General features: G+C 37.8%; 2 protein-coding genes across 2 annotated transcripts in view; both read right to left on the reverse strand.

Annotated features, from left to right (window-relative positions):
* Positions 1-1,173: 1,173 nt before the first annotated feature.
* dyrk3 (dual specificity tyrosine phosphorylation regulated kinase 3) lies at positions 1,174-9,357 on the reverse strand. The gene is made up of 3 exons (XM_079597739.1): positions 8,496-9,357; positions 7,364-7,479; positions 1,174-5,354 (listed from the first exon to the last, which is right to left on the reverse strand). Exons 1-3 carry the CDS (start codon positions 8,536-8,538, stop codon positions 3,768-3,770), a joined length of 1,746 nt encoding a protein of 581 aa, XP_079453865.1. The 5' UTR covers positions 8,539-9,357; the 3' UTR covers positions 1,174-3,767.
* Positions 9,358-11,544: 2,187 nt separating this feature from the next.
* Positions 11,545-22,951, reverse strand: part of rassf5 (Ras association domain family member 5) — a 40,101-nt gene continuing 28,694 nt past the window's right edge. Inside the window, exons 3-6 of the mRNA XM_079596846.1 lie at positions 15,093-15,203; positions 14,710-14,989; positions 14,506-14,621; positions 11,545-13,941 (exon numbers count right to left, since the gene is read on the reverse strand). Coding sequence (XP_079452972.1) covers positions 13,789-13,941; positions 14,506-14,621; positions 14,710-14,989; positions 15,093-15,203 — 660 coding nt within the window. The 3' untranslated portion in view covers positions 11,545-13,788. The remainder of the gene's footprint in view (positions 13,942-14,505; positions 14,622-14,709; positions 14,990-15,092; positions 15,204-22,951) is intronic.

Consider the following 22,951-nt stretch of genomic DNA (forward strand, 5'->3'; position numbering starts at 1 on the left):
TGTAAAATGGGACATATCTGTCCCTAAAGAAAAATAAGTTATCTAGTTTCATTTCAAAAGATAAATAAAATACATTTCTGCTTTTGGGTTAAGCACACAACACGTTTTAAAACTCATTCAGGAAAATCTGAATTGAGTGAAAGATAAAGGAGAAAAGTACATTCAATTAAGCAGTTATGCCTTTGCCATCTTAAATTCCTAATATTAAGTGTTTCAAGAAATAGTGTGCATATTTTTGGTCTTGAGTCTGGACACCTACATTAGCTACGACAGCACAATGATTTAATTGGGATATTTTTTAACAAGATCATCAGAATCACCAACTGAACAATTTATATCATGACTTATTGGGATGTTGGTACATAAAAAAATGATTAACTAAGTTTTCATTTTGTTTCTACATGGGACACATCCACTTCAAACATGTAAATATTGCGGCAAGTTTATGACCTCATCATATGCAAATACACCAACCGACCGGTTTGCCCTCTTTGCTGCTGCTTTCAGAAAAGTTTTGAGAAGCTTCAGTAAGGCTGGAGATCAGAGTCCAACGAAGATACTTTCATATTTCTCCTCATGGAGGAACAATGTAAAATTTTGAATATCTCCAGACCTCCTGTGACTGTTTTCAAGTATCCTGTTGTTTCACTTATCCTGTTGTTTCACTTATGAGCACACCCGAACACACCCAGTGTCTGGGATATTCTAGTGAGAACATTCAACCAAGTAAATATTGCCATTTGGATCTATAACTGTAGATCTATAAGATTGGAAAAGTGAATGAGAGTGTTCAAGGGCTTGTTTGTTGAGTAAAGTTTGCCATGGAATAACACTCAAACATTATTGTTCAGAACTCCTTATACTTCCTAAAGTCATTGCTTCCTTAAGTCATTTAAAATTGGACAAGATAAAAGTGCTTAAAGACATGCTGAAACACACTTAACAGCATATAATTTTGGCGTATTATGATATACATCTGAGAGTAACAAGAAAAGAAGTAAAAAAAAAAGTAGGCTTTAAAAAATATGTCGTATACATGAATAAATTAATCACAATAAGATCTAGCTATAACATGGATTTACAGAGATAGAATACATTTTCTTTTCATGCCAACTTCCAGGGGGTGGAACGTTTAGGAAAAAAAGTCAATAAATGACAATTCTTAAACAAAACAATGGTAATATTGATTTTTTTTATTTCTTTTTTAGAAAAAAAAAAAGCTAATACAAGCTCATTTGGTTACTTACACACTTTGTCATTATTTAAAACTTTTCATTTACTCCTATTTCACTTTATCACTTATTTTCATGCGTTCTGTGACTATCATGCTTTGAACCACATGGCCAACAGTCAACAGACAAAGGTTATTAAAGGAAAAATTACATCATTACCTCTCTTTCACTTCTTTTTAAAACAAGTAAAAACTCTATAAAAGGGTGAAACAAAAAGCAATACAAAAACCTGACCAGTAAAGCTGGAAGAGAAACATTAATCATCCCGTGCTGAGCCTTCATTATTTAGTCAAGTGTGTTCAGTTAAAGGCACAAGACTAGAGTCCCCCGAACCAAGAGGTTCACGCACAGAGACGAACCAAAGAGAGACAGCCATGTGAACGGGTGCTTTGGTGAAAAATTCATGATAAGCAGACAGGAAAGCCAAAGCGAAGTAGAAATATGTGGAGCGTGATGCTGTTATTACTGTGGTAGAGATCTCTTTTGAGCATAAAAGATGGATTTCACAAGAAAGGTAGAAAAACACTAAACCATTTTCACAAGGTTACTTTCCCCTGATGTATTCCAAAAAGAAACTGAAAATGTGCGGGAGACCACATATGAGCCCAAAAATGATTATGAATGGACATAGACATTATAGAGGCCTGGGGTTTATAGTTTTAATTTGAGCACCAACATCTCTAAAGCTATAATGTTTTTGTTTTTTCTGAAACCTAGCTTTGTTAAATGTCAAATCATCTTTAAAATCACCCGCTAAATGTGTGGAATCATATATAAATGTCCATTAAGCCCCAAAAGGGTTACAACCTGAGAAAGAAGTGTGAAAAGACGTTGTTTTTCCAATTAAGAGGACTCTCGCAACTACTTGCCTGAATTCCTCATTCTTACCTTGGTCCAAGTAGCAAACTGATGCTTTACAAACTTAAAGGGCCAATGGGTTAAGCACCATTTATTTTCACAGTCCTTCAGCAGATTAGTGTCTTACCTTGAAACAATTAGCTTCTAAGCATTCAGTGTTTAATTCACAGCTAGAAAGAGTGAGGCAGTGTCAATAAACATGCTTACATTAGATCATTCAACAACCCTCCGAACAACCAAATGCATATATTGTTTGTCCTTACAGTGGTTTCACGTGGACAAAAACTCAAAGTTCAGACACTGAGCAGTGCCATTGTGGGGGGGTGAATGTGCTGCGTGCTCTACTGTATAAAGAACAAGATTCTCTTGTAAACCTAAGAGTAAAAAGGGAACAAAATAGGTCACTATAAAGAGATATTCCAGACTACACAATCAACCAGTCACTGGAAATATACCACACTGTGTCCTGATGGTGAGCTTTGGGGGATGGGAACTACCCTGCACGGCCTCTTTAGTCGTGTTTTTTCCCCTTATCTTCTCACGAATATGAATAAGAATAGTTGCAAACAAAACAAAACAACATTATATAAAATTCTGGACAAGAGTGAGGTTATAGGAAAAAAAACAGAATGCCGAAGGATGCATGTCATCCACCTTTTGTTATCTCGTAATTTTAACATGTTTATAAAGTCCTCACATTGGCAGTTTGGTATCTATCATCGATGAGTGCAAACAGCAGCACACTAGCACACTGCTATTGAAAATACTGCCAACGTGCAATTCCCTTCCCCCACAATCAGCTTCAGGGAAATACATACTGCTGTTTACAGGCAAACACGTGATACTGCCTGTTGCCTTCGATTGAAACCTGACCAATATCTTTCAAAATAGCACTGATAAAAACACGCTCCTACCACACCTGTGAAAAAGCCTTTCCCAATACCTCCCAGGAATGGGCATGGCCATCAGGCAGCATTGTGACCAGAATTACTCCACCACTTACCAACAAGTACAAACTTTCTTACATCTTGTTCTATGGTGACACATTCAAAGCAACAGCTTCTCAAAAAATAAACAGTTGTGGAAAGAAATGGCTGAGAGTTTGACCTCTCACTGGGATGCAAGTGACTAGGGAAGATACTGTTAACATTTAATAAAATTAGAAAATGTGCTGATCTAAATTAGACCAAGATAACATGGGCTAATTGAACACCAAATTTAAAAAGATGTTTTATCTGAAAGTTAGAGTCAGATGCTTGACCTAAAACTGCAAACTCACTCTAAGCCCTTAAAAAGTATACTAAGATTCACAAATACACGCAAAACAGCACTTAGAGATGCAAAAGTTGTACATTTGTCTGAGCAGAAGTAGTGTAAACTTCAGAAAAGACAGGATAAGGAGCGAGCAACAGCATCAAAATTTCACCCACCTCAATCAACAGCACTGGATTCAAGACCAAAGTGTAAAAAAACAGCCCTGATTTCAACTTTGAATTTCACACTCTGAAGGCCATTTGATAAAAACACAGTATAGTTGTATAAAAGTTTTTGCTTGCTACACTTCATTAAAAATTTAAACAGTGAGCTTTGACACTCATTTAGAAAAGAAACGGGGGAAAAAATCCACTTCTAAAACGGCTACAAATATGTCTTTATCCCTGAAAAGCTAAGGAATCTCTATGAAACAAGCTTCGGCAGCACTGTGCGAAAGGGTATACTTCCAGTGGAGTCACCCATCATGGTGGTCCGCAGTTTGTTGTTGGTTGAGCCAATGACTGGGGGTACCTTGATAGTAGGGAAAGTGGTGCTGTGCTCTGTGATCCGTTTGGGCAGCATGGATTTCTCGCCACCAGGTGCAGGCTTGGGCAGTCTCTTGTAGAGCCAGGGGTGCCGTAAAGCCTGAGCTGGTGTCAATCGAGTACTAGGGTCCCAATCCAAACACTTCTTCAGAAAGTCAATGAACGTGGGGTCATCACAGCCTTTGAGGGCCGACCCCCAATCCTTGCTTCCTGGGGGACCTCGCAATTTTCCTCGGCGAGAACGGCTCCCGTTAAGGACTACGCTGCCGTTTCCAAGTGTGCAGCTGACCGTGCAGTAGCGCGGGTGGCCTTTGGAGCTGATGAAGTTCTTGGCACGCTTGGCTTGTTCCAGCAGTTTCTGAGGTGGCATACCTAGTAGCTCCATCATGCAGGCCAGCTGGTCACCTTCATCTTCACCAGGAAACAGAGGGTATCCTGTAAGCAACTCTGCCAGAATGCAACCAAAGCTCCACATGTCTATAGGCATACCATATCGTGATCCCAAGATGACCTCTGGAGCACGGTAGAAGCGGGATTGGATGTATGTGTAGACACGCTGGTGATCGAAACAGCTGGAGCCAAAGTCAATTACCTTGATCCCACTCCTGCCCTGCTGCTTCAGTAATATATTCTCTGGTTTCAAGTCACAGTGGATGATCTTATGATGATGAAGAGCCTCCAGGCATTGGAGAATAGAGTGGGCAAACTTGCGTACCAGCGGGAGACTGAAACCCTGGAACTTGTTGCGCTTGATGAGCTCATACAGGTTCATGCTGAGCAGCTCAAAAGTCATGCATATGTGGTTGCGGAAGGTGAAATTCTCCAACATGTGAACCAAGTTCATGCTGCCAGTCTTGTCTTGCTTCTTCAGGTGCTCCAGAATTCGGATCTCCTCAGCAGCTTGCCGATGGAAGCGCTTCTCGTTACGCACCATCTTCAAGGCAAGGTGCTGCTGTAACTTGTGGTCATAAACCTTCGCCACTTGTCCAAAACTACCTTTGCCGATCACCTTGAGGAACTCGTAGCGAAAGGCAAGGTGATCATGAGGTACGTGGATGTATCCTCCCTGGTCGTCGTCATAACCACAGTTGTTAGTGCCCCCTGTTACTGCCTGCCTCTTCTTGGCATTTGGTCCCAGGAAGTAGATCTCAGGATAGCTGTGGATCTCCTGTTGCTCCAATGTAGTCAGTTGCTGTCGGTGTTGCTTGATAGCTTGTTCTGGGGTCATTGGGCTGCCCAGCTTTGTGACTTTTGTTGAGCTCTCTGAGGATTTTACAGAGCTGTTGCTGTCCACGCTTCTCTCTTTGGAGATTGCAGCTTGGGACTTAGCTGGTACTTGGCTTGTTCCATTGTGCTGGCTCACACCATTGAGTTTGCGGTTGTAGGTGTCCTCGTAAATATATTTAACCTTCATCTGTCCTCCTCGGATTGCTTGGTGATCCTTCATTGTAGGCTTGTTGACACCCTTCAAAAAGGAAAGAGATATTTCAACAATTTGTCAAAACAAGTTTTGTAAGACAAAAATTAAGTTGACCAAAGCTAACATTATATTTTCAGCTGAGGGGATTTTTACAATCTTCCCCTAATATCTTCTGGCTTATGCATACAACTGAACAATCAATGTACTGTAACTCTGAGGTTTTATCAGACCAGTGTTAAACAATCAATAGCACAAACGTGCAGAATTGATCAGCTATCTAGTAATCCTGGGAATAATATATGACCAGTGGGGACGTTTGATGCATGAGTGATAATTAAAGCGACAGAGAATGCCAGACAGTCTCTGCAGTATGACTGGAACGTGAACTGAAAACTGGTGGAACAGGACGTTACTTTCATATTCCCAGGGGATACAAGAAAAAAACCTATGAACGTCTAGTTGTTAAGACCTGAAATCATGCTGATTGCAAAGCACAGTAAAGCAATTTATATACAGAATCAACTGCATTTCAGTAGACTGGGAAAACCAAGCAACATGGAAATTTTATTTTAGAAAGGGTGTATGACTTCAGTTCCCTCACATGCTTTCAGGACAACACTTGGAAAGAATTCTTGCCATGGTTGAGGAATTGCCACTAGACCTAACTATATAATTAAATATGCATTGAACCTTTGCCTTACAAAATAAGCATGTCATAAATAGCAGTAGTTTATGCCAGTCACAGTGGGCTTTCCTGAGTGAAAGGGAACAGAGGAACTATCTTTCACATTCAGGATGTTTAATGCACCATGACTGCTCCTAGTCCCATTCACATTCAAGATTCCACTATCAAAGATTTATAGTTAAGCCCAAGCTATAGCTTGTTTGGCTCTGCATACAGCAAAAAAAAAAAGCAGCAAGCAAAGGACCACAAATTAGGTCACTTAGATAAAATGATTAAGTGCCAAATAAACTGTGCCAATCATTTTGGAGGGGGAAGGGGCATGGAAAGGCAGTTCCAAGGAGTGAGACAAAAATAGAAACCAGTGTGTTGGGAACTGAAGGATATTGTAGAGACTAGCCAAATGCATCAGCTGTTCAATTACAACAAAAAAAGCTTGGTTGACTCAACAAGGAGGAGGTGACCTAAATTAAATCTGCTATGTGGGAAGCTAGGTAAATGAACGAGTGGAACTACTGGAAATTACTATGATTGCTTGTACCCCAAATGCCAGAAAATCAAAGTTGTTTATTGAATGTTTACGGTAGACAAATTACTAGTTAATTATTTGCAGAGGGTAATACAAATTAAGTATCTTAGAAGTGCAGTATAATAGCAGACAAGAGTGATATAGTCTTATAATAAAAATTATTTCACCAGGTCCAACACGTACACAAATTATTTATTGCATAATAGTACTGTGGAGAATTATCGGATTATCATATCCTTTACCATCACCGGTCCCATAATGACGTATCATACTGAAAGCTACATGCACCTCAATGCAAGTCTTAATCTGTCCAGTTTAAACATTATATTGTTTTAGTGTATTTGCTTAGCATAAAAATAGAAATTTGATACAGTTATGTTTTATTTTTTGGAAGATTAAAAGCACTGGCTTTTCATGCAATACACACACGCTGTGAGGCACAACAAACAGACTTGATGCGCTGCAGATGGAACTTCTACCACTATCAGAATGTGGGAGGAAGGCTTGTCTAAATACGCAACGTTCCAAGATGCACAAGTGGCAGCAGAACATGTGCTCAACTAAGACTGAACCACAGGGGTGAAAAACCATCCGAACATATTGAGTTGGAGGAGCAGAGATTGAAAAACTGACTTACTCATAAAAGACTGGCTTACTCATACTAAGTCATACAAGACATAGTAATTTGGATTTTCAAACGCACTTCTAGAACTGAATAATGTTCTTTAGAACTGCGAGCACTAGGGAAACATTTTAATCTAGGACGCACTGAAAGAATGCTGTGAAAGATGAGTCCCAAAAAGTCCTGGCACTAGGTCTGGGGAACAGGAAGTCAGGACTTACAGTGTGTTTGGGGAGAGGGGGCAGCCCAGAGGGACTCTGTCCATTCACATCAGCGTCCTGGTTCACAATGTGATCGGTGCGCATGTAGGAATCATACAGACCGTCCCCGTGGCGAGCTGTGGAGAAACGCAAACATGAGAAGGAGCCTGGGGTTAGGTTGTGAATCCACAAGCAAAATATGAATACACTTGTCACTTAATCATCCAATATACCCATTACACAAATAAAATATTCTATTACAAAAACATAAGACAGAAAAAAACAGGGTTCCCATCTGAGAAACACAAATCCCCTTAGGGAGGTATGTAACCAAGTTGCAGGTGCATCAGACAGTGTCTTGAGCACATTACACAACAGGTGACTTCATATTAAACCAGGCTTCATGACTCATTTCAGTTTCAGCAGTTTCCACAACTCTGACCGATTATGTTATTAAAGCTTCTTAATGACCTAGACCACTTTTGCCTCAAGGGACATTTTACCTAAAAATTAGGGTGAGTAAATTATGATAGAATTTTCATGCCACTCCAAACGCGTGACTTTAGTTCTTTTGTGGAACTCAAATTATTTGAATAATGTTTCAACTGCTTTTTTCTCCATACAATAAAAATATAATGTTGTTTTGAACCCCGTTGACTTTCATTGTATCAAAAACACTGGAACAACAACTTCAGTAGGCTGGATTACAACATGGTTGATGAAATGAACGTTAAAGAGTTTAAATGTTTTTATACAAATAATCATGACATTTTTTAATATTTGTAACTAAACAAACCCTCACATACTATGAACTTATTGAGCATTTAGAACCCATTACTGTCATTTACTTAGATGTCAATTCAATAAACTGACCATATGAAGATAATGTGGCCTGTAGGGGCTATTGTTCCCACTGTCCCGTGCATTTTCATTGCTGATGTACATGTGACAATTTCATCAGGAATAAACAGGATGTGATTCCAAGCTTGTGACATTTGCTTACTTCAGTACATTAGCGAAGAATTGTTAACACCGGCAGTGTATTCCTAAAACAATGAATTGGCTGTCTTCAAAATAGTCTTCACTTGCTAACCAAGTTTAAACTTACAGAGCAGGCCATTCATGAAATTACATTTCATATGGATATACCTACCTGCAGTTATGGGGCCATCTGGTTTTCTGTTCAATATCATCATAGTTGCATGTAATCAACATCAAATATTTCCTTTTCCTCTGAAAAATATTTTCACTAAAGCAAGATCCATCCAAAACAACAATGCAATGTCTTTCTAGTGAGACGACCAAAATATCATCAGTCTCATATCCGAGAGGAAGCTTGTTAGATGTCCAGAGAGGCTAGAGAGACGACTTCACAGTGCTGAAGGGTTCAGGCATGATCCCCTTTAAGCTGTTTTCACGAGGCTTATCAGTTTGACCACCTGTATTACAAGCATGGAGAAGAAGTAATAGAGGTGTCTATATTTCCAGCATGATGAAGAGAAACACAAAAGTCCGAACCTGTAGCTAGACGAATATAACTTAACAAATGCATTAGAATGCAGATGAAGATTCAAAGTTGCAGGGGAAACAAATGCGTTTCCGTGACCACAAACTGCCTCCCTAAAGCACAATTAGACTGAGTCCAAAAAATAAACGGATGTCGACTTCCTCCACTCTTTCCCTCTCCTGAATATCGTGTTGTTGATTTGAACCGAAGAGTCATCCCAGTCCGAGCACACGGTCCAGCGGCCAGCTAAAGCTCAGGCTAGTGTTTCCTCTTTTTCGTATAATACAGGTCTAACTTGCTTTTATTATAAAAACAAGAAGTCCAAATTAACTCATAATCTCAAACAAGGTGTCTCATAAATCGTCTGAGTGTTTTGGATGCGCGTTCCGTCCCGTAATCGAGCGCATAGAGATGTGTGGTTTCTTAGCTTGTTGCTAAGAGCGTCTTCAGCTTCGCACAGCGCGACGTCATCAAACAGGGCTCGCGAGGAGACTGCCTGCTGGGGCGCGGCCAAAACAACGCCATTCTGGCTCAAACCTCCTTTAGTTTCAAGGTTGAACAGTTGACCTGATACAAGGAAGTGCTTATTGAGCCAAAATGGGGCTATTTACGGAAGAGGCCGTTTAAATCCAAACATAAACAAAACTAAACAGGAACGTTTCGAGTTGAAAATAGATTACTAATGTGATTTCTGTAGTGATGACAACGAAATGATTCTTCAGTTTATATATATATTATTATTATTTTTGTATTATTATTATTATAATTATATATTTTTTAGAATATATAAGCAAAACTCTCTCAAATCGATCACTCAGATTTTCTTTCCAATCAAATGCTCTCTAGAATCTGAGTGATGTCCTGAATCACAGTTCACATACTGAATACTGAATATTACATACTGAATATCACATACTGAATCACAAATATACTATTGTCTGCACTCTGCATGGTATTAATGGGGAGTTTTTATACATGAAATGAAACGCTCACTCAAAACCTTTTCTTTTTCTTTCTATTTAAAATGTTTGTAAAGTACATTAAAGTTTAAACAGTGTTTTGTATAGACGTAAGAAAAAATAATTAGAGTGATATCATTATTAAATACAATGTTGATATTTTTGCTGTTATATTTTTTATGTCACTATTTGCATAATTTAACCAGTTTTATTTAGCAAAATTATATGGATACACATATCTTTTGGTCCTTTGTTCCCCCTTTTCAGTCTAAAGATGACCTAAGATGGGGAGGAAACAATTCACTAAATGTCAGAAAGAAGACCAACTGTGATTCAGTACTATGCAAAAATTAAGATGTCACCATTGAACAGTGACCATTCAAACAAAGTCAGTATATAATATTTTTTTCCCTTAAATCTCTTAAAAAGTTTTATGTTAAATACACATGCCAAAAATAGAAAGCACAACTAAAATGGCAATCTACAAAACAAAGGTACAAGATTTATTGCAAGATAAATATGGAAAATATCAAAACACAACAATCCTAAGCCTTGTTGGATATCTTAAATTGCCTTGGCAAGTCTGGTGTTGTTGTCAAACTCTTTAAAGCCCAGATATAGATCAACATAGGCAGAAGAGCACATGCAGGGGTGACAAGGGTGATATGGTGAGACATGTCAAGCTAAATTAGGTGTGCTTACAACAGGACCCTGGCCATAGTATGCTATTCTTAGCCATCAGTCTTAGGGGAAGCTGAGACCTGTCTATATTTGAGTCTTCAGATGACATATTGACATTGTTTTCAGGTTGACCTCTCAGTAGCAGACATGACGGGTGTGCCCACCTCACGAGGGCTCTGTAACATTATGATGGACACTCACAACTGCTGTCTTTTTGTGGAGACTTAAAAGGTTTCTAGGTGTCCTTAAAATATTGCCAGACTTTTCCAAGTATGGTCATGCTGTTGAACCTGTAGGTGGATTTTACCAAGTGTTTATTTAAAGTGTGGAGCCAGTTCAAACTAAGTTTACAATTGAAATAACTTGTTTTTCTTGTAATGACACAAACGTGCACAATGCACTACACGTGCGCTATCTGACCCTTGACACTGCGGTTGAATGTTGGCTGTTTCTTATTTGTTCTAGACACAATGTAGAAGTTGTGACAACATAGTGCGTGTCCTTGCTTTCTTTATACTGCTACACAATACAATATAAATACATATGTTAGTATGCAATACATCTAAAAAAAGCATAACTACTGCAACTGTTTCTTTCAATTATAAATAATATTTGGACATCTTTTACAATTGAAACAAAAAGTGTTTGCATTTGAACTATGATTAGGGTTCCCTCTGCTGGTTGTGTATGACTCGTGCAACCATGATAATACTATACTATTATTGATGTAAATCTAGTGTATGATCCGTAGATAGAAATGATGAAATCCGTCACATAATACAGGACACCAACAGTAATATTTTGTGATGCAAAATGTAAAATATTGGCATATTTTACACTATTGTAGTAAAACATTTACAGTAAACCACTTTTATGGGTTTAAAAATGTAAAAAGTAATTTTATGCATCTAACCTTGCTTTTTAGATTTTTAATATTCCTAAAATTAAAACTATAGATTTGTTTGTAACTCAAGTTAGTTGCCTCATTTAAATTTAAACTAAAAACTACAGAATGGTTAGTTACCTCATTTATTTAATTGTGAATTAAAGACAAATTCATTGCCATTAAAGGGTGACCTTTTATTTCATTCTTAAGTATATTTACATTACAGCTTTATAGACATTTTAAACATTTGATACTCTGATACAACAAAAAAGATTGCCCGATAGTACTGACTTGTCCAAAAATTCAAGTTTACACACACTGAAACTGAGCCAAAAAAATAAATAAAACAAATGCACACAAGCGCGCGCACACACGTACACACACACACACGCACGCACACACACACACAAACACACCTCAACATTTGTAATCACTAGTCCCAAAAAGTCCCACATGGACTTAATGACATTGAAAGCACCTGGCTACTGCCACTGAATGTGTGTGAAAACTCTCAACGTGGAGTTATAGGGCCAGACATCTAGAGCATATGTACAGTACACAGTTAAGAGAAGCTACACGGAGACTAAAGGCACTGCCAGCAGGAATATGGCGGTCAGGGAGAAGCAGCCTGAGCAGACTTACGAGGCCCTGCCGCTTGCTTAAGGGTGGAAGTGAGACTTCCAGTCCACCAGGAGGTGAGGTGTACCCATTCAAGATATTCAAAATATACAGGCCGAGCACATGGGCACAGTGTTCCAAATGACTCTAAAGTACCATCTCTACTAACATACAGGTCAACAATTATAACTCCGTGGTTCTTTAAGAGATTGGGACTTAAATGTGCTTTTAAGGGAAATGAAAAATGATATATCAGTGCCTTGAACATTAAATTGAAAGTTATTCCAGACCAATATGGAATACCGCTTCAGTGCTTCAGAATGCTAAATCCCCCCAGTGTCACAAACACATACAATTCACATGTTCCTGCATAATTTTTCAGACCAAAGTATGCACATTAAAAAGAAAACTTTTAAATGCAGATTATCAAAGCACAAAAAAAGAAGGGAAAATTGTTAAATCCATCTCATGTCCCCTATATAAAATAATATTGACTACTTTACACACTGGCTGACCAGGAGTGGTGTGCAAATCATAGACATCCTGACTCCACTTTACACTAGCAGGAAGATCTTTATATTGCCTCGCAAAAAGCTTTGTAATTACAATGTGGGGATCTTGTTCGGTTTTCCTTTGGTGTAATGCAGATTGAGATCCTCGTGGTTTGGATCCATAGAGCTTTTAAGAGTGCTGATCTAGGAGATGCCCTTTAATCTAACATGACCTTGTGTATTATGTGCTTAAAGCTGAAGTGATTCAGAAAAGCTTACCGGATAACCACAACCCACAATCCTCACATCCACCGATGCTCCCAGCACATTAAGAACTGGTGGCACACTTAAGAGACTGAGGTGATTTGTCATTTTAAATGCTATCATGGGACACCTGAACGGATGAGGGGCCATCGAGCCATTTCACATTTCTCGAGGAGCTCCAAATGTCTGCGTCTGAGCAGCTTCAGCAGCCCGGATCTATTCAAACACTTTTTTTTATAGATGCAGCGACAGTTATCATAGAGATGTGCAGCTATTTTGATAATTTAAATAGAAAGAAAGATATTTCGACTCTGTGAGGTGAACTATTGAGCTGTAGGGTGAAACATTATCACTAATACAGTTCAACTGTAGTTATTATTAAGAAAATCTCCAGTATAAAGAGTATAATTCATTGTTTTTTACAGTAGGCATGTTTTAATTGTCTATGAACTGTGTAATTTGATATATGGACAAAGTTACTATTAGTCCTCTGAAATCTTGCAGGCGTCATATTTTCTATAGCTTAAGTCTCCCCACTTCCTTTTTGAACAGGAAGTGCTTTTTTTTACTTCCCTCTTTCATATAGATATTCCCTGATAGAGGACATGCGGTAGACACAAGCAGAGAGACCAAAGGGAAAGTCATGCTTTAAGTAACACTTGCAGTAGCAGCAATAGCAGCAGCATATAAAAAGACAGACAGATGGGGTCAATGTAAAAACAAAGAGAGAAACCGAAACAAAACCCATTCAATATCAAAAAGCATGACTGCCAGAAACAGACTCCTGGGCTTTCAACAGTGTGCCATTTCCAGAGAGAAGGATTACTCTTGAAGTATTAATCTTTAGTTCCAACCTCCTCTTCGTCTTAGTCATGTCTCGATCCTTTTGCCCATCTAGGGGGGTTAAAGGTCACAGAGCCATGCTGAGAGCTTGTACAGAGTCCTGAGTGGAGGTTTAGTGAGTTGGTCTGTTGGGCTGCTGGTCCTCCAGGCTGGCCCGGCGTTGGCTCAGTGGGGTGAAGGAGATTCTGTGTCCTACATTAGCCCGGTTTGCCCTCGACCTTACATAGAGCCTGTTGCAACTTCTCCTTGTAGGCGGCGTAACGCTGCTCCACCAGCCGCATGCGATCCTTCTCCTCCTTCTCCAGGATGATCAGGAAGTTCTGCAGCTCAGGGACGGAGAATGCATGCCACTGAAAAAGAGACAGAAGACTAGTCTCAGTAAGGCCAGACACAGGAAACAATAACCAGAAAATTGATTTATCTGAAACAGAACTGTATACTGAACCTACATGTAAAAATGTTTGCATGGGTTATGTATCATGTTTGAAGGCTTTTATGGCAAGTTATTACAAATAATATTATATATATAAAGTAACCTTTTAATTTCGCTTTGTACAGTTTCAGTGCCATATAATAAAAAATTAGAGCAAGAATTTTGGTTACACTGTTTATTTTATGGTGACCTTGTTAGTTGTTACAGTGACATCTCTTATAGAAAACAAACTGTATTCATCCATATTACCCACATATACCAACACACATAAAACCAATAATTTAAAACAATAAAAATAGGTATTAAAGTGTCTTGTGCATGTTGTTTGAAAAATATTGCATACACGTCCATTCAGAATTATTGAAGCAGCTGTGGAAGGATAGAGGCATGGGAGAGGGAATATTATAAAACATATAATATTTGTTGTGTTGGGAAAATTTAAGAAAAATATTACAAATTTAGAGAGAATAGAAAAGCTCACCTCCACTTCACCAGTCTCGTTTTCCTTGAGTACAAAAGTCAAGTTCTCCAGATCAGGCCCTGCTAACAGCCTCACGTAGAGGGGGCAGTCTGATATTGGCAACTTCTGGAAAAGATCTGACGAAACAAGCAAACCACACATTAGTATTGTATATGACAGCAGTATTATACATAAAGTACATGTCATGTTCATTTGAACGCTCACCCTGGCTGTTTCGACGGGTCTGGCTGTAGAGGGCAAACTTGCGTGGGTTATCCTGCACCATGAACTTCTTCAGCAGGCCCTGGATGACTTCCTTGACCGTGGTGGTGCTGCTGATGTGTAGCTGCTTAACGGCATCGCTGGGCAGGTAGAAGGATGTGCGATTATCTGAACTATCAGAAGAGGAACACGTTCCTAACTTCCCGTCCACAGAAAGTACAGTCACGGGCCTGCGCAACTTCAAGTGAACCTTTATGAAACCAGTGTATGTGCCATCTGAGCTCTGGAAGATGACAAAACAACTTCAGTTAGGTCATTTCTCAAAGTATAATCCCCAAATTACAACATTGTGAGCATAAATGCTTTGTTGACAAATCAAAACTCACTAATTTCATTCCGTTCTCCGTCACTTTGGAGTTGTAGTCGTCTATTTTTGCTTTAATTTCTTCTTCTGTGAGGGATGTTCGTTTGTCTTCCTCTTCCTCTTTTGTGACATTCTAAAACCAAGATTAAAACAGTGAGAACAAGGTTAAAGGGCAATCTATAGATCAAACACAGTAGAGACCTTGTAAGGTATTAATGTGCGGTGGTAGAAAAGGCCAACCACATCAACACTTCATAAAAGCTGACGCTGTCTGGTAGCTAGAGACATTATGAGCATGTGCCATGACGTACAGATGGATTGGCGTAGAGGTACCGTATTCTCAACTAGTTGATTATTTTAAGTAAACTTTGCTTGGCTAACAGGGAGTTCCTCTGAGGAAGTACATCTGTATTTTTTCCCCCTTTTTTTGTATTGACAGCGGGTATTGAGTGTAGAGAAAGCAAAGTATCTCTAAGGGAGGAAGGGAAGATTACTGCTGAGATTAGTGACACTTACGGGATCAAGATAACCAGATATCTGCCCTTCACAAGAAGCTTTTATGTGATATATGGCACTTACATGACAGCATTCTGCTGAATCTGTATAGAGCGAAACATTGGAGGATGGGAGATTCTCCACAGGATGTTAAACTGTATATAATGGATCTAATGAATCTAATACCTTTAACTTGCCATATTAAATGAGTGTTGTGGTTTTTAGTCCATGTCTGTCATCTGTAGGCTAGCACTCCTAAATGTTGACAAAATTAGCATTTAGGGTTTGTACACTGAAAATTTGCACTATTTCCAGGAAAATAAACAAAAAATATTGTCTTATGTTGCATTATGCAGGGTTTTGCCCAATCAAATGCTCTTTCAATGCTGTTTCTACAGAAAATACATCAGATGTAGAAGGCCAAAACGAAGAGAAAAATATGCGTTTTCAAACGAAAGTGTATGAGTATGATCGAGAAGGCCTTATATTCTGTATTAAAAACAAAATATACACACACACATATATAATCAGTATATTATATATTATATTATAATAGTATATTATATAGTGTGTGTGTGTGTGTGTGTGTGTGTGTGTGTGTGTGTGTGTGTGTGTGTGTGTGTGTGTGTGTGTGTGTGTGTGTGTGTGTGTGTGTGTGTGTGTGTGTGTGTACATGTTGTATAAAGTGTATATATATATATATTCTAAAATATTCCTTTAACATTCGTTAATCAGAAGATATATCATTTGAGATACTATATGTTATTTGCAACTGAATGGTGCAGTACTAGTGTCTTCAGTGTCACATGATCCTTCAGAAATCATTCTAATACTGCTTTAGTGTTTGATAAACAATTCTTATTATTATCAATGTTGAAAACGGTAAAAAAAATCATGATTCTTTGATGAATAAAAAGTTCAAAAGAACAGCATTGTAAACATTTACACGTCTGAACATTACTTTTATTGATCAAACTCCAGAGGGCAATGTCACGCACTGAGTGGCACTACATACAGCAGTCTCTCTCTCTCTCTCTCTGTGTGTGTGTGTGTGCGCTCAGGATGACAGTAACAGTTTGAATGTCTCTTGAGACTTCTTAAAGCAAATCCAGGTTGATCGAGACAGTCTAAAGACAATTTTGGCCTCTGAGGAGTGTTTTACAGATCCACAATGATCTATCAATAAACAACAGGAAGAAACACCTTTCATTTAATGTTCCTATGAGGTCAAATCATAGAATTCCAAAGAATGTGCTATTTCTTCCCCTCTTTTTTCATGAATACAACTTAAGAGAATAAAAAAGATGGAAGTAAGGGCTTTTAGAGTGAAATTATATACAACATTGATAAGAAGAAATTTAACATTAACACTAAATCAGCATATTAGAATGATTTCTGAAGGATCATGTGACACTGAAGACTGAAGTAATGATGCTGAAAATTCAGCTTAGCCATTACAGGAATAAATTACATATTAAAATTAATTAAAATAGAACACAGTTGTTTTCAATTGTAATAATATTGAATTATTTCACAATATTACTGTTTTACTGTATTTTTATCAAATAAATGCATCTTGTCTACCAAATTTTAAAAAATGAGCACTGATATGCCAAACCCTGGGTCACACATTTCCCTTAATGTGCAGTAATAATGCTAAAGGAATGATGACGAAGCACGTGACCTGGCTAAATACTCCGTCTTTTCCAGTGACAGAAAGAAATGGTCCTCGTCGAGGGGTTTTCTAAGAGGGAGTGACATCCAGCGCAGTTGCTGAGCAAGCCTTAGCAACACAGATTCTGTCAGAGGTATTTTTAGCTACTGGCTGCATCCCCCGTAATACACGCAAAGTGAGTTTCTCTCTTCTTTTTCTGGGACGAAAGAATAAGAATGAAAAAAGCAAGATCATTTATTCATGGAGATCCCTGGGGCGCCAGCATGGCATCTCTATGTCTCATTGAGCAGAAAGAGACCCACTCATACACACATGAACACACTAACATTAAGCCTGAGCGGAGAGGAAGAAGAGTTTGGCAAACGAATTAACTTCTGCCCGGCCCACACACTGCCTGGCATGGACCAGTCTAATGGGCGGTTAAAAGTTCAGAAATCTTCTCAAATGAGACAGAAGCAAGACATCTTGTTATGAAAGACTAAATCTGCAGACAGGAAATGTGCAATACAGCTGCACTTGTGCTGTTGCGTCTTGTGGTATGTGGTGGCACGAAAGAAACACCTCGCCAAATGAAGCGACACAATCTTCGGTGAGGGGGAAATAGGATGTACATACCTATTTTGCTCATATTTATTTTATTCATTTATTTTTTAATTATATACTGTAAATCACATTGTTTAAACATTTTATCAGATTTTTTTCTTAATATTTCATCCATTGTTGCCAATTAGTATCAAGATGAATAATGCAAGTAAAATCCACTTAAAATTCATAGAGGCATGTTTTTCCATTCAGTTTGTTTTGCTGAAGCAATAATTATATTTTATTATTGCACAAAATATAGGATTGCAGAGAGCTCAGTGCTGACATATATAGTTTGTTTGGAATTGATTCATTGAAATGGACAATCTTCACTGGTTCATGGAAATGAAACAAATTGATCAAGTCTGATGCATTTTACTACTTAATCTTAAATCAGAGATGCAATTAAAACATCTGTTCTAACACTCACATATACTTGCGATTTCTGAGACGAGAAATGATCACAATTTCTTAAAGAAAACAGTCTTTAGGAAACTTAAGGCAAAGAAAACAAACCAATCTCTCTATGAGAGCCACTGTGACATCCTAGTTAGAGATCTGTGAAGAGAAGCTTTCAGAATTATCTCACGGCCGCAATCGCTCATATAATTTACATAATACCCACTTTACCTGTTCTGTATTGTGTGGTCTAGATCAGAGACTATGTCCAGTTGTGTGAGACTGCAGAAACATATCTGTATCATAGTTCAACCCCAGAATCAAAGGAAAAATAGAACATGTACCGTAATTGTGCATGCATAGTGATATTATTTTAATGATAATTAGATGTAAAGTGTGTCATTTCTGTGCTCTAGTTGTACCATTTTCCTGAACACTCTAAAAACAACAATCTACCATTGGTCAATCAAGTCCAGTCTCAAATTTACATAAAGAAATGTCATAATTCAGCTTTAAGCATATTTTATATTTGAAATATTTGCACAATATATTTACTTCATACATTAAATATTTTTATTTATGCAAAATATACACCTAATTTCATTTTATTTAGGTTTGCTGTGAAATATGATCACATCCACCAAATCAACCAATTTGGAGATCTGATCTTGTCTATCAATGTCGACAATTTAAGACACAAAGTAGATTTTTGTGGCATCCTAATTATTATCCTTCTGACTTAAATCCCTTGGTGCACAGAACCAAAATCTCTCAGGAATTCCTGTATTTGTGACCAGAGGACTGTAAGCTGCTAAATATATCTTTCTCCCTCCCTTCCTCACATCCAAAGCAGAGAAAGTGGCCTTTTGGAACAATGGGGAAACACAATGGAGAGCCATTTGAATGTTCGTTCTGCTCCTGATGGTCTCATTCAGACATATTGTGTGTGTTTGACCGCACATACATCTACACAACATCCTAGAGCAATCCAAGCTAAGGCCATAATGCATCCTCATTTTGAATGCAAGTATATGAATGAGCTTTAATCTTCTCTTGAAACAGAATTTTTATAGTAAAAATCAGAGAGTAAATAAGTGTGCCTGTGGGTGTTTTCATGGTTTCTGCTGGAGAAAGTGTGTAAGACTGTATGTGACAGTGAGCACTCATGAGTGTGGGAGTTGTAATTGGAATAAAAGGCATTATAAGCGTGGGTGGGTAATGTGTGGGATCTCTCCTGTCGATTCACTCAGCTCACAGTATCTGCTGTCATTTAAAGAGCTGACCCATATCTGAGCTACACCTGCACAAGTAAAGCGCCTACCTGAGACATACCTCATCAATAAAGGTCAAAAATAAACCCTGATCAGTTAGCTTGAAAAAACACACAGGGTTTTATTCATCATTATTCATCAAATGCTTGTTTTTAAAAAGGATCTATGTTATAAACGTCTTCAGCTGCAGACGCATCTTTTTCCTCCAGGTTTGAGACAGTAAATCACCTGCTGTGAATCGCACCATGTCAGATTTTTGCAGTGAGTGAGCAGAGGTGACAACACGGATATCCTGTTAATGCACGAGAAACACCGTGTGGCAGACAGCATATTTTTCTAGAACAGTCCTTGTGGTGACCAAAAAATGTCTGGCAAAATATACAAGTCAAAATATAGTTTTAGTTTAAGTGTCAAATGTGAAAAGTTTTTAATAATTTTTTTTTTATGATTTTGAAATGTTCTTATGTTCACCAATGTTGCATTTATTTGATCAAAAATACAGTACATTTATTACAATCTATAATACCTGTTTTCTATTTTAATATGACATTTTTATTTATTCCAATGATGGCAAAGCTGAATGTTCATAGTAATCCATAGTCCAACATAATATTTTGTATTATATATTTTGTTTGTTTTTACTTTGTTAAACCGGGTTAGGAAACAACAGTTAAGCTTACTTCGAGCAATTAAACAGATAAAACCTACCTAACCTGTATAAGGTCATGTGAAGCACATTTGAACAATACGCTTTCCCCTACTGAAGAATGACTCTCATTGTTAAACGCTCCAGGCGGTTCTTTAAATCAAAAATGAGAGTTGAACAAACAGAGGAAAGAAAGTCATGAAGGCCCAAGTGGAGGGTGTTACAAAGGTTTTTGGGGCATGACCTGAGCAAATATCAACTTCCAGAGCCTACATGGCACGAGAGAAAAGGGCACGGCTGTAAATGCTATCAGGGTGTCATCTTAAAGTCATCACTGTATGTCAAGCAGGTGTCCTTAAGACGGCTACTCAGACTGATTAGGGAATACAATGCCCTTAGTGTCAGTTTCAGGCAACATGCGAGCCATCTACGTCTGCACCTGCCGAATGGCCTCAAACCAATGTTTGGGCGCCGCACATTCTGGTTATCGGCGTGAGAATTGTACTACACAAAACAGGAAGTGAGAGTTGCAAGTGTAAGCCGACATCAGTTCTAGGGAAGCCTGATGTTCAAAAGAAGTGTCTTTACACAATGTTAGTGACAGCTAATGCACTTGTTTCAGCTGCAGGAGAATCAGCCATAGTCAACAGGAGACTATATATAGAAAGATAAACACTCCTCCTGCACATGGTTTCATGCATGATTTTAACAGTTACAGCTGGTTGTTTTGGCTTTTACTACCTAGTTTATGCGTGTTGTCTTAGGCTGAGGTCTTAGCATATTTTGCCACAAGAGAGCAATTGCGAGTACATTTTCTGTCATCTTTGCAGGAATGTAATATGAAGATTCTACAAAAGGTATATTTTTCTTTAGCAACACTATGAAAGTAAATAGAGGGCGCAACAATACCAGTATAACCATATATATATATATATATATATATATATATATATATATATATATATATATATAGGTACAATATGCATCACATAACTAAACATGCCCTTTTTAAAAACAATTTTCACAGTCCACATTACAACGCAAAAACTGCGTTTTCAAATGTATCCACTTGTGAGAGAGTAAAAAAAAAAAAATGCCGTCTCAGTGTGGATAGAAGGCCAAAACGAAGAGAAAAAGATGCGTTTTCAAACAAAGTGTACGTGTATGAGTATGGGCGAGGAAAAGGCCTTATATTCTGTATTAAAAACAAAACATAACATATATATATATATATATATATATATATAATATATATATATATATATATAATCCATATATATTTTAAATAAAATATAAAAGTATATGCATTAACATTTATAAATTAAAACTAATCATTTTATGTTTTACATGTATTTAAAAAAAAAGTAAATAAAAAAAAGTATAGGCTATATATATATATATATATATATATATATATATATATATATATATGTGTGTGTGTGTGCGTATTTATATATATATATATATTATATAAATACGCACACACACACATATATATATATATATATTCTAAAATATTCCTTTCATATTCGTTAATCTCGTGTAATCCATTTATGTTGTAAGACTACAACGGTAATCTAAATGGCCATCCCAAGTCCTTAGTGTTAATAGGTGTCACACTGCATTTGCCAGCATGCTTTCAAAGATTTATATGCTTTGAATTGATCTTTCTTGTCTCTCTCTTTCTGCCATTTCTGCCGCAGTGTAGGAATGATGCCTTGCGATCTGCTCCCTCCCACACGTTGCATATGTGTACTCATTCTCTCCCTCTCTCTCATTACTGGGTCAAGTGTGCAGTAGGAGATCTCTCCTCCCTCTCGGTAGCCCTGCACAAATGCAAAGCCCATCATCTACATGCCTGAATAAACAGCGTAGATCATCAGAGCCCACAACACCAGTAAACCCAAGTCCTATGCTATCAATTCCTTTGATAATGAAGATCTTAATTATCTATGTATTGTGCTTGGGTTTGTTTTGATGCATCATTTCCTCATTGCATCCCTATAGCAGTCTGATTTTTTTTGAGCAATCAGCATCTATGTGATTTTAACCAGCCATTCATTTAAACCGCTATTACAATGCTAAGAATTTTAGAAATAAGGGAGCTTGACTCATTCTGCTGTATCTTACCAAGTAGAGCCATTTGCCAAAATGGAACCACAGCTGCAACATCCACCAGATTTTAACCACAGCAAAACCCTGAACAAACGGACAGATATTTGCGTGACTTTCCCTGTTTAAATGTTAACGTCTCCCAGGCTGCCCTCGAAGAGGAAGCTATAATACTTTTGTTCCCTTCACTTATAGCTCTCATTTAGGTCTAAAATCTACAAAAAAAATTAGATTAAAAGGCATGTATAATGGATGTTTTCCTTGTGCAGAGATGTGCTGTCTTTAATAAATTATCGAACACAGAATAGGCAGCATTTATCAAGGCACTATTATTCAGTGCTCTTGGTTTAAAAGCCTTCAGTCTACTACATTTAACCAGGCGAGGTAAACAGGAAATGTATTATTGATCCATAAAGCAATATTAATCCCATAACTCTCAAGAAGAACGTGCAGACTAAAGTAAGAACGTAAGCTAATCTCCCATTTATCCATCCCTGGGGTTCTTCTCAGATGCTAAGAAGAATTAGGACAAGCTAACTTCACCTTCTGTGTGCTTATAACTGTGTGCACTTATATTTGTTCAGTAAAAGAAAAACAATGTACAAATGGTCTTATAATTTAAAATAATAACCAATAGAGATCTTATCTCAGTCTGGGATATAAATCCAACGTCTGTCACCCAATAGCTGAGATTATAAGTA

The sequence above is a fragment of the Phoxinus phoxinus genome (assembly GCF_949152265.1).
Source record: "Phoxinus phoxinus genome assembly, chromosome: 22".
NCBI classification, from domain to species: domain Eukaryota; kingdom Metazoa; phylum Chordata; class Actinopteri; order Cypriniformes; family Leuciscidae; genus Phoxinus; species Phoxinus phoxinus.

Bases quoted from the DNA above. Each gene is read 5' to 3' on its own strand.
- dyrk3 (XM_079597739.1), bottom strand. From the start codon at position 8,538: ATGATGATATTGAACAGAAAACCAGATGGCCCCATAACTGCAG. The intron at 7,480-8,495 runs GTAGGTATATCC...GTTTCTCCACAG, and splicing joins AGATGGCCCCATAACTGCAG to CTCGCCACGGGGACGGTCTG. The intron at 5,355-7,363 runs GTAAGTCCTGAC...TCCTTTTTGAAG, and splicing joins CCCCTCTCCCCAAACACACT to GGTGTCAACAAGCCTACAAT.